At 42.9% G+C, this 16,963-nt stretch overlaps 1 protein-coding gene across 6 annotated transcripts in view; it reads left to right on the forward strand.

Moving 5' to 3' along the window:
* Positions 1-4,324: 4,324 nt before the first annotated feature.
* tbc1d7 (TBC1 domain family, member 7) overlaps positions 4,325-16,963 on the forward strand; it is a 70,149-nt gene continuing 57,510 nt past the window's right edge. Inside the window, exons 1-4 of one of the 6 annotated variants that reach the window (XM_048561740.2) lie at positions 4,342-4,390; positions 12,621-12,761; positions 12,874-12,933; positions 16,534-16,648. In XM_048561740.2, coding sequence (XP_048417697.1) covers positions 12,687-12,761; positions 12,874-12,933; positions 16,534-16,648 — 250 coding nt within the window. In that variant the 5' untranslated portion in view covers positions 4,342-4,390; positions 12,621-12,686. Of the gene's footprint in view, positions 4,391-7,616; positions 12,762-12,873; positions 12,934-16,530; positions 16,649-16,963 lie in introns of those variants that run through there. The other 5 variants (XM_048561748.2, XM_048561766.2, XM_048561775.2 and 2 more) reach the window with 5 other exon arrangements.

A 16,963-nucleotide genomic window follows, 5' to 3' on the forward strand; every position in this document is an offset into this window, starting at 1 on the left:
TTTCTTCAGGGTGGGGGGTTTCCAAAGCTAGAGGATATAAGTTTAAGGCAAGAAGGGAAAGATTTCAAAGAAACCTCGGGGACAACTTTTTCATGCAGAGAGTGGTGTGTGTACAGAATGAGCTGCCAGAGTAAGTGATAGAGGCTGGTACAATTACATTTAAAAGGCAACTGAATGGGTATATAAATAAGAAAGGATTACAGAGATATGGGCCAAATGCTGGCAAATGGGACTAGATTAATTTCGGATATCTGGTTGGCATGGACTGGTTAAACTGAAGGTTCTGTTTCCATGCTAAACAGCTCTATAACTCTACGACTCTATGTCCAATACTCTGGTATCCTCCCTGTATCTAGTCAGGATTCAAAGATGATAATCAAAGTATTTACTATTTCTTCCCAGGACTCTGGTGATTTATTCACCTTTGAGGAGGTCTGTCCCTCCAGTATTTACTTTCTCAATTTTGATTTTATCAAATATTTCACACTCCTCTTCAACTAGAAAGTCTGCATTAACCACATCTCAGGGTTCACAAAGGATAAAGTACTCACTAAGAACCCTGCTCAAACCTGATCGATCGAACCCTTAATCATCGTCTGACTCTTAACATACTGACAAAAACATTTTGTTTTATCTTATCTGTATGCTTCTGGATAACCATGGGCATCTGGATTTAGCAATACCGACTTCTTTTTCTTTGTGAGAACATTTCCCATGGATTTGAATCAAGTACTGTAACATGTTCACTTTTGTCAGATCATGTCTCAGCTTTGCAAAGTTTGCCTTCCCCAATTTACCTTTTACTGTTGCGCTAGCTTTGTCATTTCCACAATTATGCTAAATCTAACTGTATTGTGGTCACCTCTTGCTACTTTATTCACCTACTCAGCTTCAATTCACAAGATTAAAAATGTAGAATCACCCCCTCTCCTATGTGCTGATTAAAAAAGTCTCCTTGAGTGGGGTTCATATTGTTTGTTGTTTTTGCACTCATCAACCCTACATTAATTTTTTTTCAGTCCAAAATACAGCCATTCACAACCAGACTCTGTTTCCTCACACTAAACCAATTTCCAATCTGTGAAGGAAAAGACACTTTAGGGCCATGCATTCTAAATTGCCACATTGCCTGAGACTTTATCAAATACCTTTTGAAAATCCATGTACGTCACACTATCCTAATTAACCTTCACTGTTACCTCAAATAACTGACAAGTTTATTGAAACATGATTTGAATTTAACAAATCCATGTTAGCTTTCCTTAATTATTCCACAGTTACACAAGTGAGTCTTAATTTTCTCCGAAATTTTGAGGCATTAGGATGCCTACCAGTGGATTTGAAGATGGGGTATTTTATAAAAGTTCCTGATGATCTTCCCACCACCCCCTGACCTCTGAGGATGTCTGCATCAAGTCTTCAGACAAATCATTGACAAGGCTGCATCCTGACCGCTCACCCCATCAAAGTGGGAATGTTAGGCTTAAGGGATTGTGGGACCACAATCTGTCAAGGACCACATTGCAACAGTTCTGCAGCCGGCCAAGGATGAAACACTCCAGGTTTGTGTCATCTAGAGGGCTTCCAGAGACTAGCTAACTGTTCAGGCCCAGACATGAAAGGACCCTGTACTGTCAGTAATCAGGGACCTCAACCAAATGCATGAGAAGGGACAGGAGCAGCACTCAGGAGCCCAGAAGTTGCAACAATGCAGTGAATTGTGCTAATTGTTGGTTGCTATGTAGCCACAAATGACATTGTTTGAATGTCCAGCATTAATTCATGACCACAGGCTATGCTCCATGATTGGTGGTTTGTGCTCAGAGCCTGCAACTTCATTTTGAAGTGAAAGGAACAAGATGTATATCTGATATTAGATCAAACTAATTCCTTTGGCCCTCCTTATATAACAACCCCTTTCTTTTGTACCTGTGTCCAAAAATTTAGCTGTCAGTCAGTTGTTCAGTACTGTTTCTGGAAAGGAACTGCAATCCTGGCAAATGAGGTTATCATACCCAATATGGTCATTCACTGCTCCAACTTGAACCAGGGTGCTGTGGATGAACTCTGATCTCCTGCATGAATCATTCGTGCTTTATCATAAGTGCTCCCCTTGCAAATATTATTGGCCCCCTTCACAAGTGTCATTTGTGCCCTCTTCCCCAAGTCTATCGTCGCACAGTCCATTACGTCTAATTTACTGGGTTAAATTCCCCTGGCAACAGCCGTCCCGCAATCCACTCTGTCTGACCTCCTCAACACTTTTGCCTGAGGTTAGGCAGTCAGAGCTGATGGACTGACCGTGGGTCATGCTCTTGACCAATTTAATTGGATGAGAAGTTGTCAAACTGCTGACTGTACATTTGCCCAACTACGTTTGACCTACGCCCTTCCACGCCAGGCTGGTCATTACAGAGCCACTGGAGTGAGCATGATCCTCTCCCTGGATTGCCAAAGACACAGAACCCTTGACCAAGAACTGTCCGACTGAATGTTGGACTGTGGCAAATCCATTAGAGTGATATCAAAGGCTGATCTTGACTTACTTTTCTGGGACTCTGTTTGATTCTCCTATGATTTTGGGACATAACTGCTTTGCTTGCTGCATATGCAAAGCATTTGCGTGATCCTCAGATAGCACGTTCTACACCCATGACCACTTCCATCTAGAGGGATAAGGGTATCAGACTGATGGGAACACCAACACCTCCAAGTTCCCCTCCAAATTACTCACCATCCTGATTTGGAAATATATTGCCCTTCCTTCACTGTCACTGGGTCAAAATCCTGGAATTCCCTCCCTATTAGCATTGTGGATCAACCCACAGCAGAAGGATTGCAGCGGTTCAAGAAGGCAGCTCTTAAGGGCAACTAGGGATGGGCAAGAAACGCTGGCCAGCATCCCACAAATTAGTAGAATAAAGGTGTGTGGAGCTGTTGGGAAATTAGCATTGCACGCTGCCATACTGCAAGATCTCCAACTTCTGGAGGACTGCTGACTAACAAGGCAAGCTGCATGCTTGTGTAACCATGCTAATTAGCAAGGTAGGGATGGCTGCGAAATGCAGGTTGGCACTGAACGAGCAAGAGCTAAGACAGTCATGCCTGGTTCAAACATGAGCTAGACGACTGTCCATAAGTGTAAAATGTCCCTATTTGCATCCCCCACCATCTCGTGGGTCGAATGTCCTTTCCCTTCCATACCCCCCACGTGTCTATGCCTCCTTGTACTGTCGCCAATCACCATTTCTTCCTCTCCAGTGTGTCTTCTCCTCGATCCTTGTCTCTGAACCAGTCTCCACCCCCTCCCCCACCCTTGTCTCTTCCTCTTTCCCCCTCTTCGCCCCCACCCTTATCTCTTCCTCTTAGCCCCTCCTCGCCCCCATCCTCGTCTCCTCCTCTTTCCCAACTCCTCCCCCACCCTTGTCTCCTCCACTACGACCTTCACACTCCCTCGTCTCTTAAATCACCAACCCCTCACTGTTTCCTCCATTTGTCAGCAACACCCCCAACCCTCGTTTCCTTCTCTCATCACGACCGCCGCTGTCTCCTCCGTACCAGCCCACAAAACCTTCATCTCTTAGGCCGCATCTCCCTCAACCCATTCAATCTCAAATATCAACACATTGGACTTGTTCTGGAGTCAGTATATGTAGCCTTTAAACTCTTTTGACTCATCCTCTATTGCTGATAAATTCTTGGTGAACCACTATCAGTGTGAGATAATAAAATGTGAGGCTGGATGAACACAGCAGGCCAAGCAGCATCTCAGGAGCACAAAAGCTGACGTTTCGGGCCTAGACCCTTCATCAGAGATGCTGCTTGGCCTGCTGTGTTCATCCAGCCTCACATTTTATTATCTTGGAAATGCTGCTTGGCCTGCTGTGTTCATCCAGCCTCACATTTTATTATCTTGGAAATGCTGCTTGGCCTGCTGTGTTCATCCAGCCTCACATTTTATTATCTTGGAATGCTGCTTGGCCTGCTGTGTTCATCCAGCCTCACATTTTATTATCTTGGAGTGCTCCTGAGATGCTGCTTGGCCTGCTGTGTTCATCCAGCCTCACATTTTATTATCTTGGAATCTCCAGCATCTGCAGTTCCCATTATCTCTGACACTATCAGTGTGAACTGTTCAATGTCCGTCTATTCATGTTCTTCTGTTTTTTATCAGTCTACATTTGAATATGATTGTCGGACCATCAGTTAACCGATACTTCTTTGTTGACCAGTCTTTAGCATCTATTTAGTGTATCAGTTTACAGCTTATTACATATTGCATACTCTTTTGTTAGTCACGCCCCTTAACATTTACTTCCGGCTAGAGCTTCCTGACACCACTTCCGGCAGAGGAGGTTTTTCTTTGGTCGCCAGATGGGCAGCTGTTTTGGTGAGTGTGATCCGCGGCCCGTTGGTGAGAAGAATGGGATAGTGATTCTTTGATTCGGGTTCGCTATTGCGGCTGCAGTAAAGCCTCTTTTTACTGTCAGACCCCGGTCATGGAGCTACATCAAAAAGTTTGTCATCAAACACGGTCAGCCGTCAAAACGGTGTCCCGCTTTCGCCTCCATCAACATCCCCCTCTCTGGATACGACCGATCACTGACTGTCAGCAACTCATACCAGATCTTACAAATATTGCATTAATCGATATCAATACTCAAGCAGCCCCCAACCGGATGAGTCCCAATCAACTCTTCGGTCCCACTTCGCACGGCCGGTCACGAAACGTCACACCCGCCCCAATCGGGCCATGACCGGTCATTCCCTGCGCCTCTGTCGTGCTCACGAAGATCAGTCAAGATCATGAAAAATGGCGGAGCAAGGTCGAATGGGCCTAATAGCCTACTCTCATTTTCTATGTTTCTACAAACACCCTGCCTCTATCCTTGAAGGTTGTCTGTCAACAACCTCGCCTTCTCCCGTTGCCAAAGCGAATCACTCACTCATTAACTCCCGAAGTCCTGGATAAGGTCGATCACTGACCGCTATTACTGCTCCTGTAATCCCTTGCTGTGATTAGTCCCGAACCCTGATCAGCCACCTTCATCCAGCCCCACCTCCGGACACCTTGTCCTGTCCTACACTCAAGCAATTGGTCATAGCCAGAGACTAATTGCCATCAAACCATTTCCATCCTGAACATGGCTAGTTACTGACCCCCTTCAATTCCCCTGAACTTGTCAGTTGCTACCCCGCAACAGCCTACCACCCATCCACCCCCCCCATGACTTGTCATTGATCCCCATGAACTCTCCAAACCCTAGAAATGGCTGGCCATTGACTCCATCGGCCAGATTCTGTTGTTTACTAATTCGCATGAATATCACTCTGTCCTTTCCCAGACCTGCCTGTTACTGACCCTTCCCCTCCCCTGGACACAGCCAGTCACAAACCGGCATCTATTACTCATTCTAAATTCAGCACTCAGTTTCCATCATCCCCCATCCCTGTCTACCATCTCCTTCCCTCCCTGATATGACTGGTGTACGCCAACTCAATCCCATGGATGTAACCAGTCCATTATGAACTCCTCCTCCCCTGATGTGGCCAGTCACTAACCCACAACATCACACTGTCTAGTTCCCATGGACCAACGTCATCTTCAGACATACAACCCCCCCCCCCCCCCCCCGCAAACCAGTGTCTAGTCATTCCATAAGACATAGGAGTGGAAGTAAGGCCATTCGGCCCATCAAGTCCACTCCTCCAATTAAATCATGGCTGATGGGCATTTCAACACCACTTCCCTGCACTCTCCCCGTAGCCCTTGATTCCTTCCGAGATCAAGAATTTGTCCATCTCTGCCTTGAAGGCATCCAATGTCCCAGCCTCCACTGCACTCTGCGGCAATGAATTCCACAAACCCACCACTCTTTGGCTGAAGAAATGTCATCTCATTTCAGTTTTAAATTTACCCCCTCTAATTTTAAAGCTGTGCCCACAGGTCCTAGTGTCCCCGCCTAACAGAAACAACTTCCTAACGTCCACCCCTTCAAAACCATATATTATCATGTAAATTTCTATTAGATCTCCCCTCAACCTTCTAAACTCTAATGAGTACAATCCCAGGATCCTTAGCCATTCATCATATGCTAAACCTACCATTCCAGGGATCATCCGTGTGAATTTCTGCTGGACACGCTCCAGGGCTAGTATGTCCTTTGTGGGGTGTGAGGCCCAAAATTGGACACAGTATTCTAAATGGGGCCTAACTAGAGCCTTATAAAGCCTCAGAAACACATCTCTGCTTTTATATTCCAACCCTCTTGAGATTAACAACAACACTACATTCGCTTTCTTAATTACAGACTCTACCTGCAAGTTAACCTTTAGAGAATCCTGGACCAACACTCCCAGATCCCTTTGCACTTCTGATTTGCGAATTTTTTCACCATTTAGAAAATAGTCCATGCCTGTATTCTTTTTTCCAAAGTGCAAAACCTCACTTTTACTCACATTGAATTGCATCAGCCATTTCCTGGCCAGATGTTATCTATCTAGACTTCCAAAAGGCCTTTGATACGGTGCCTCACGGGAGGCTGCTGAGCAAGGTGAGGGCCCGTGGTGTTCAAGGTCAGCTACTGGCTTGGATTGAGGATTGGCTGTCTGACAGAAGGCAGAGAGTTGGGATAAAAGTCTCTTTTTCGGAATGGCAACTGGTGATGAGTGGTGTCCTGCAGGGTTCAGTGTTGGGGCCACAGCTGTTCATCTTATATATTAATGATCTGGATGAAGGGCCTGGGGGCATTCTGGCGAAGTTTGCCAATGATACGAAGATAGGTGGACAAGCAGGTAGTACTGAGGAGGTGGGGAAGCTGCAGAAAGATTTAGACAGTTTCGGAGAGTCGTCCAGGAAATGGCTGATGCAATTCAATGTGAGTAAAAGTGAAGTTTTGCACTTTGGAAAAAAGAATACAGGCATGGACTATTTTCTAAATGGTGAGAAAATTCGCAAATCAGAAGTGCAAAGGGATCTGGGAGTGTTGGTCCAGGATTCTCTAAAGGTTAACTTGCAGGTAGAGTCCGTAATTAAGAAAGCGAATGTAGTGTTGTTGTTAATCTCAAGAGGGTTGGAATATAAAAGCAGCGATGTGCTTCTGAGGCTTTATAAGGCTCTAGTTAGGCCCCGTTTAGAATACTGTGTCAAATTTTGGGCCCCGCACCTCAGGAAGGACAACTAGCCCTGGAGCGTGTCCAGCAGAAATTCACACGGATGATCCCTGGAATGGTAGGTTTAGCGTATGATGAACGGCTAAGGATCCTGGGATTGTACTCATTAGAGTTTAGAAGGTTGAGGGGAGATCTAATAGAAACTTACATGATAATGTATGGTTTAGAAGGGGTGGATGCTAGGAAGTTGTTTCCGTTAGGCGGGGAGACTAGGACCCATGGCCACAGCCTTAAAATTAGAGGGGGTAAATTTAAAACTGAAATGAGATGACATTTCTTCAGGCAGAGAGTGGTGGGCTTGTGGAATTCGTTGCCGCAGGGTGCAGTGGAGGCTGGGACGTTGGATGCCTTCAAGGTAGAGATCAACAAATTCTTGATCTCAGAAGGAATCAAGGGCTACGGGGAGAGTGCAGGGAAGTGGTGTTGAAATGCCAATCAGCCATGATTTAAATGGAGGAGTGGACTGGATGGGCCGCATGGTCTTACTCCCACTCCTCTGTCTTATGGTCTAACGCTCTTTCCTCCGTTCGATCTTTGGCCTCCAGCATTGATAATGAAACAAAATGCACCTCATTTTTTGACAGCACGTTGTGTAATCTTTTGGTCTCAACATTTTAAGTTGTAATATCTGCCATTATTTTGTTCATTTTCCTGGATGGTTTGGTTTATCTCTCTATTTTCTTTACGTTGCATTTGGATCCCAGCTTTCATGATCGCTCACACCTTTAGTTCAGGTTGCAGACTTGTTACCAAGCCAGTCTGTTTAATTGCACGCATTTCATCACCCTGCTAGGTAACACTGCCAGTATGCCTCCAGTGAAGTGTTGGTGTTTTGTCCCACTTGTTACGTATATACCTCAGTTCTTGGATATTACTTCCGGTTCTGTTTTTCAGTGGTTCATATATCGGGTCCAGTTCAGTGTGTTTGTTGACAATGTTTCGGTTGGAATGCCAGACCTCCAGGAATTCAGAGACATGCCGAGGAATTCTATTGTTAAGCCTTTTTGTTTTGTGACAAGTAATGTTCTGTGATTTAATCTTTCTTGTCCTACATCCTATCCCTTGGGCAAATCTACTGCATTTCCTCATCCTGATGCAAGGTCCCAAACCTGAAATGTTACTTTGCTTTCTTTCTTTCTAAGCAAATACTTGTGTGCCTCACTGACCTACCTTTGATCCATGTACACAGCCTGCAGTTGAGAGCCACAGCCTGTTTCGGCTCTGCACAGCCGACTGAATTGAGTGTCCTTTACTGTCTGTACTTCTGTGTTTTCAGTATTTGTATTCAAATTCTATAATCTATTAACAAGTGGAGAAGGAAATGGAAGCTAGCTAGCTATATTACAGAGGAGATGGTGCTGGACATCTTAAAATGCATAAAGGTGCATAAATCCCCTGGACAGGATCAGGTGTACCCTCGAACTTCGTGGGAAGCCAGGGAGGTGATTGCTGGGCCCTTTGCTAAGATATTTATATCATTGATCACCACGAGTGAGGTGCTGGAAGACTGGATGTTGGCTGACCTGGTGCCATTATTTAAAGAATAGTGGTAAAGAATTATAAACTAGTGAGCCTGACATCAGTTGTGGGCAAGTTGTTGGATGGGATTCTGAGAGACAGGATTTACATGTATTTGGAAAGGCACAGACTGATTAGGGATAATCAATATAGCTTTGTGCACAGAAAATCGAGTCTGACTAACTTGATTGATTTTTTTGAAGTGACGAAGAGCATTGATTAAGGGTAGTGTTGGAGAGTTGCTTTTCAGACTGCAGGCCTGTGACCAGCGATGTGCCACAAGGATCAGTACCTGGTCCACTGCTTTTTGATATTTATATAAATTATTTGGATGTAAATATGTGGTTAGTAAGTCTATAGGTGACACCACAATTGTTGGCATAGCGGACAGTGCAGGTTACCTCACAGTACGACCTTGATCAAATGGGCCGATGCACCGAGGAGTGGCAGTTGGAGTTTAATTTAGATAAATGTGAGGTGCTGTAGTTTGGAAAGGCAAGTTAGGGCGGTCCTGGGGAGTGTTGCTGAACAAAGAGACCTTGGAAGGCAGGTTCATAGTTCTTTGGAAGTGGAATCACAGGTAGTTGGGGGAGCGAACAAGATGTTTGGTATGCTAGCCTTTATTGATCAGTGCATGGAGTATAGGAGCTGGGAGGTCATGTTGCGGTTGTACAGTACATTGGTTAGGCCACCTTTGGAATACTGCATTCAATTCTGGTCTCCCTGCTATAGGGAGGATGTTGTGAAATTTGAAGGAGTTCAGAAAACAATTGCAAGAATATTGCCAGGGTTGGAGGGTTTGAGCTATGGGGAGAGGCTGAATAGGCTGAGACTGTTTTCTCTGGAGGGTCAGAGGCTGAGGGGTGACTCTTATGGAAGTTTATAAAATCATCAGGGACATTGATAGGATGAATAGTCAAGGTGTTTCCCCCAGAATAGGGGAATGCAAAGCTAGAGGGCATAGGTGTAAGGTGAGAAGGGAAAGTTTAAAAGGGATCTAAGGAGCACCTTTTCAAATAGAGGGTGATGTGTGTGGAATGAACTGCCAGCAGAAATGGTGGAAGCCTGGAAAATTACAGTATTTAAAAGGCATTTGGATTGGTAGATGAATAGGATGGCTTTAGATGGATTTGGGCCAATTGCTGGCAGATAGGACTAGATTAATTTAGGATTTCTGATTGGCATGGACGAGTTGAGCCAAAGAGTATGTTTACATACTGTATGTCTCCTTGACTCTATGTTCATTTTCGGGAAAAATAATTTCTTTGGGTTTTGCATCTTCTCAATTAAATAAAAGCTTGGGAGACACTGTTCCTTGATGAATTCCTGTGGCATGTCTCAACCAATCAGAGTTGACTTGCAATTTTTAATAGTTTAAACAAAATCTTTTGGAGCAACTGTTCCTTGATGCATTCTGTATGGCAATGCCTTGACCAATCAAAGTCTGAATGTAAGTCAGTCTTCACCCTGTTTCTCATGCAGTAGAAATTGTTCCCTTTGAAATCTTGTCATCCTACAAGATGAAAAGCTTCAACACCATTTTCTCTCTGACAACAATATGAACATAAACAACCATGAAATAATACAAATAATTTTTGGTGATACTTTTGAATTGTTACATTCAATAGCAATCCAGATTTTCACAAGTAAATACAAAATTGGTCCATTTTAGTTCATCCATGTATAAACAAATTATAGTCACCCTGCCATCACTGACTTGGTATTTTCGCAAGTTGTTCTGTGTTTTCATTTCAGCTGTGTTCATTCCATGTACTGTAGTGATTGCTGTTAGTACCAAAGAGAACTTGCTGATATTCGTTAGTTCTTCTACCTCCTTTAACTTTACTGTCCCCTGTCCTTGTGTAATTTGAATGCAATAATTTTACGTATATATCTTTTAATTACCGTTAGCATCTTACACGCTTTACCCTTGAAAATTAATTCTGTTGAAGTGTCTCTGTTTTTCATGCGTATCCCCGTATTGCAGATTTGTAACTTTAGGATTGTGACTCCATCCTGGACTATCTCCTGAACACTAGTGAACAGAATAAGACAGTATCCTGTGAGAGTTGATGAGTGTACTAAACATAAAGCCTACTTCTCTGCAGCTGCAATTTAGGCCATATATTTCACAATTTGTTTTTTTTCTTTTGGACTAGCTGAATGTACTGATGTAAGGTACTGTACGCATTTTCAAACAAATTGCAAGTTGGGTTTAGTCATTGTATGATTCAAGTCTCGCTCTAGTGGTGGCCTTTGACATGCGAGTGTTCATGCCCTGTTCCAAAGACTTGAGTGGACGCTACAATTGCTACATTATTGGCAGCGCCATCTTTCAGTGCACTGTGTTTTCTCAAATTGCTGAAAGATTCCGTGCACCATTAGCCGTAAAGACTCCATTGCGTTGTTTCAAAGATTAGAGAAAGTAATCCAGTGCCCTGACTCTTACATCAGTGATAGGAAAGCTGTTGGAGAAAATAGTGAAGGAGAAAACTAATCGCCATTTAGAGAGGCAAGGCTTGATCAGGGAGAGTAAGCATAGTTTTGCCTAACAAATCAGGTAGAATATTTTGAAAAGCTGACCAAAGGTGTAGATGAGGGTAGGACAGTTAACGTAGCCTACATGAATTTCAGCAAGTTCTTTGACAAGATCCCTCATGGGAAACTGATTAAAGAATGCAAAAGTTCAAGGGATCCAGGGTAACTTGGCAAGGAGGATCCAAAATTGGCATAGTGAATGGAGACAGAGGATGGTGGTGGAAGGCTGTTTGTGTGACTGGAGCCTGGTGTGCAGTTGCATACCACAGGCATCAGTGCTGGGTTCGTTAATGATGTAGATGAGAATGTTGGGGTGATGATGTTTTCTTTGGGGGTGGAAATGGTGATGGTGAGTGTTAGGGGAGGAGATGATAACGTTGCAAAACACCAAGATTGACCAAGTGGTTGACAATGAAGAGTCTTCGTTTATAGAAGGATTAAAATGGATTGGTCACATGGTCAGGTCAGTAGCAAATGGAATTTAACCCTATTAATTGTGAAGTGATGCACTTTGGAAGAAGTAACAAGACAAAAGAGGAGTCATTGATTGAATGGCAGGACACTAGAAAGTTCAGGAATAGGGGATCTTAGGGTGCATGTCCTTAGAATCCTGAAGGTGGCAGGAAAGGTAAATGATGTAGTTAAGAAGGCATGTGGGATGCTTGTCTTTTTCAGACTAGGTTCAGATTATAGGAGCAGGGAAGTTATGTTGAGCTGTACGGAACTTTGGTTAGGCCACAGCTAGGATGCTGTGTGCTGTCTGGTCAACACAGTATAGTAAAAATGTGATTTCTGTGGCAGGGGTGCAGAGACAATTCACAAGGATGTTGCATTTCAGCTGTGGAGCGAAGTTGGATAAGCTCAGGCTCTTTTCTTTGGAGTAGAGAAGATTGGAGGTTTGGGGGGGCGTGGGTACCTGACAGAGCTGTATAGGGTTGAGAGGCAAAGATAAGAAGAAAGCAGCTGTTCTCCTTAATTGAAAGGATCAAGAATGGGGGAAGGGGATAACACTTTTAAAGTAAAAGGCAACGGGTTTAGAGGGGATTTATGGTAAAGCCTTTTCATCTAGGGGTGATGGGATATGGGATGCACTGCCTAGGATGTTAGTCGAGGTGGATAATCTCTCAACCTTTAAAGAAGTACTTTCATGAACACTTAAACTGTCACAACTTTCCAGGCTATAGGCCTAGAGTGGGGAAATTGGGACAAGTGTAGTTAGTAGACCCAATAGGCTGAAGGGCCCCTTCTGTACAATATGATTCTACAACCAATATTATCCCTCAGGTACCATAATTGGAACAGATTGTTATGTCATTAACTCTTAACTCTTTTTGAAATGGCAGAATTTGACTGTGTTTTAGTTATTATTAGAAAAGAGCAATATGATTTAGTCTTTCTTCAGGATCAATGCCCTTGATAAGGACCACAGAGTTCTGGATAACTTACACGTCACCTGTATGATACAGGAGTTGTACATTATCATAATTTCTGCCTCTTTCAAAAGCTTTGCAAAGCTGGGTCAACTTGAAACAGTGAGTGAAATACAAGCATAAATTTATTACTTTTCTATTTCTTTATGCATGTTATAGAATTGATAGTGATCTAATTTCATAATTTACTGTGATGATCATCTCCCACGTCTAGGATGGTGATGATGCACAGGATCATTCTGATAGAGGGGTAAGGGAAGACTGTTTGGTTCAGGTAAGCCTGCTGTTTCAATTGTTCTCTTCTTGGCTTCTCACCATATCCTCAATTCTTGCCTTACAGATGTGGCATCATGAATAAATTGAGTTGATATTATTTTCTTGTCGTTTTTCATAAGGCTGTGATGAGCAAAACTGCTTGTCTTCCCCTCATATTCCTAACTCCTTCCTTAGTCTTTCCCTACTCAAAACATATACAGTTAATTTAGTCCAATGTATTTTCTCAATACTCTACAGCCAAGTTTCTGTGCCTGAGCTATGGTAACTACAGATCAGTAACATTGTCAGGCTTTCATGTGTTGTTGATTCAGAGTATATCGTGGCACTGAGTTAGTGGTTGATGTGGGTACAATTACAATATTTAAAAGACATTTGGAACACTGCATGAATAGGAAACGTTTGGACCGATATGGGCCAGGAGCAGGCAGATAATATTCGTTTAGTTTGGGATTATGTTCAGCATAGACTAGTTGGGCTGAAAGGTCTGCTTCCATGTTGTATGACTCTAAAACACATTGGTTTACCCCCAAGTTAAGTATTTGGTATTACGATCTGGAAAGGATGTGGAGGCATCAGACAGCGTGTACTAAAGATCTGTGGAAATGTTTTTAGCAATGTGGAACTTTAGTTATGTAGGAAGATTTTCCAATCTAATAAAGTAAGACTTTTTCTTGGAGATGAGAAAATTGAGAGGAAATATTTAAAATCATCAAGGATCTGGACAGAGTAAATGGGGGAAACTGTTCTCATTGGTGGCAGGATTGAGGAGCAGAAGACAAATTTATGGTCATTGACAAAAACTGCAATTTTGACATTTTTATGCAGTGAGTGGTTGGAGTCCGGAAAACATAGCCTCTGAATGTGGTGGACGGCAGAGTCAATTCAGGCTTTCAAGATGGAATTAGTTCATTATCTGGTCTTTACCCCATTGAGGCAAAAAGTAGCACTTATGACACCAGGTGTATTTCTCCATCAGAATGGACTGAATGACCTGTCATGTATCCTTTCTGTCCTACTATTTAACACTCCTTTTATTCTTCATTCTGCCTCCTTTATTCTCTTTCGTAATCTACAGAATGTAAGTCTTGAGCTAGACTTGGCTTGACTTTTTTGCAGCTCTAGTCGCTGTTTTCGCAATCATTTAATTTTATGCAACATTTCAATGCAAAATTGGCTATTCTAGCAAGTTTTAAAATCTTCCAACACTCTATGCTGTATTGTTTAGCAGATATTAGTGAGAGATGCCAAGTCTCGGGATTATAGATGATTTTCTAGAGAGACCTTGCTAGATTATTAATCCAGGGACCCAGGCAGTGTTTTGAGGATCCAAGTTTGAACCCTACCATGGTAAATAGCACAATTTGAATTCAGTGAAAATCTGAAATTAAGTGTGTAATGATGACCTTGAAACCATTGTCCGTTGTTGAAAAAACCCATCTGGATCACAAATGTCCTTTAGGAAAAGGAATTGCCATCTGGAGCCAGACCAAGTGACTCCAGACACACAGCAATATGGTTGACTCTTAACTGCCCTGTGAGTAATTCGGAATTGGCAATGAATGCTGGACTAGACAATGATCCTGTGAAATAATTAAAACAATTGGTGCCATTCTCCATACTTATTTTAAATTTACCAACTGAAGTGGTTTACTGGCCAATTAATTGCAGCAGACTGATTAGATTGTATTTCAAGGCTTCTACAGTTTTGGTTAGGAAAAATAACAATGTTTTCATTTGTCATGAGGAGAATCTGAATACAAAAATAAGGAGGTTATGTTTCAGTTACACAAGATACTGGTAAGACATGTCTGCAGCACTATACACCATATTGGTCACCTTATTAAAACCAGAATGTAAGGGCATTGGAAACAATTCAGAGAAAGTTTACCAAACTATTATCTGGGATGATTGAGTTGTCTTAAAAGGCATAGTTGAACTGGCGAGGTTTATAGCTGGTAGAACAAAGAACAAAGAAAATTACAGCACAGGAACAGACTCTTCAGCCCTCCCGGCCTGCACTGATCCAGATCCTCTATCTAAACCTGTTGCCTATTTTTCAAGGAACTGTATCCCTCTGCTCCTTGCCCATTCATGTATCTGTCTAGGTACATCTTGAACAATGCAATCGAGTCCGCCACTACCACCAACCCTGGCAACGCGTTCCAGGCACCCACGACCCTCTGTGTAAAGAACTTTTCACACACATCCCCCTTAAACTTTTCCCCTCTCACCTTGAAATCGTGACCCCTAGTAATGGAGTCCCCCTCTCTGGGAAAAAGCTTCTTGCTATCCACCCTGTCTATACCTCTCATGATTTTGTCGACCTCAATCAGGTCCCCCCCTCTGCCTCCATCTTTCTAATGTAAATAAACCTAATCTACTCAAACTCTCTTCATAGCTAGCGCCCTCCATACCAGGCAACATCCTGGTGAACCTCGTCTACACTCTTTCCAAAGCATCCACATCCTTTTGGTAACGTGGCAATCAGAACTGTATGCAGTATTCCACATGTGGTCAAACCAAAGTCCTATACAACTGCAACGTGACCTGCAAACTCTTGTACTCCAATAGCCCATCCAATGAACGAAACTATTCCGTATGCCTTCTTGACCACTCTATTGACCTGCGTTGCCACCTTCAGGGAACAATGGACCTGAACACCTAGATCTCTCTGTGCATGTTTTCCCCAGAGTTTTTCCGTTTACCGTATAGTTCACTCTTGAATTGGATCTTCCAAAATGCATCACCTCGCATTTGCCTGGATTGAACTCTATCTGCCATTTCTCCACCCAAATCTCTAATCTATCTATATTCTGCTGCATTCTCCGATAGTCCCCTTCACGATCTGCTACTCCACCAATCTTAGTGTCACCTGCAAACTTGCCAATCAGACCATCTATACCTTCCTCCAGATCATTTATGTATATCACAAACAACAGTAGTCCCAACACGGATCCCTCCGGAACACCACTGGTCACAGTTCTCCATTTTTTATAAACTCCCTTCCTCTACAACTCTCTGTCTCCTGTTGCCCAGCCAGTTCTCTATCCATCTAACTAGTACACCCTGGACCCCATACAACTTCACTTTCTCCATCAGCCTACCATGGGGAACCTTATCAAGCGCCTTAATGAGATCCATATATATGACATCTGCAGCCTTTCTGTCATCTATCAGCTTTGTCACTTCCTCAAAGAATTCTACCAAGTTGGTAGGACTTGACCTTCCCCACACAAAACCACGCTGCCTATCACTAATAAGCCCATTTTCCTATCCCTCAGCATGTTCTCTAGCAGCTTCCCCACCACTGTAACGCATTAACAGAGATTGGGTGATTTCTTTTCCTTCATCGGTCATGAGTCTTGAAGCATGTTCGAAGCAGAGTTCTTGAATATTTTTAAGGCAGAGGTGGATAGGTTCTTGAAAAGCGAGGGAAGGTGGTGAAGTTATCAGCGGCAGATGGGAATGCAGGTTTAAGGTTATGATCAAACCAACCATGATATAATTGAGTGGCAGAAAAGCTCAAGAGGTTGAATGACCAACTCCTGCTCCTTGTATATTTTAAGAAGCAGAGGTGACTATGAGTTTTATTTAGTAGGAAATGGCTGAAGACCCACAGAGAAACTTCCGTTCCCACTATTATGAAAAAGTTGGGTTTCGTGGTGTTGAAGAAAAGAAATCCCTTGAGATTCTGCTGAAGGATGATCCATTAGGTAAGCCTGGAGTGTTTACATGATTCACTATAATACTGTTAACTCAGGTAATAATTGAAAAGTTCATCTGAATCCTAATCTGAAATTGTTGGTTGTAAGATGTTGGTGCTCCTGAATCTGATCCAAATGATCACATGTGGATTTCACTTTTGAAGATTGAATGAAGAAAGAATTTAAAACCTTTGTGTAAATTTAAACTTGTTGACCTGCATAAACATTTGTAATAACCATTTTGCATCATTCCCTTAATATATGTGATAATTTTTTTAAAGGATATGGACATTTGATAAATCATAATTTTGACAAAGAGTTGAG

The sequence above is a fragment of the Stegostoma tigrinum genome, chromosome 2, assembly GCF_030684315.1.
Source record: "Stegostoma tigrinum isolate sSteTig4 chromosome 2, sSteTig4.hap1, whole genome shotgun sequence".
Taxonomy (NCBI): Eukaryota; Metazoa; Chordata; class Chondrichthyes; order Orectolobiformes; family Stegostomatidae; genus Stegostoma; species Stegostoma tigrinum.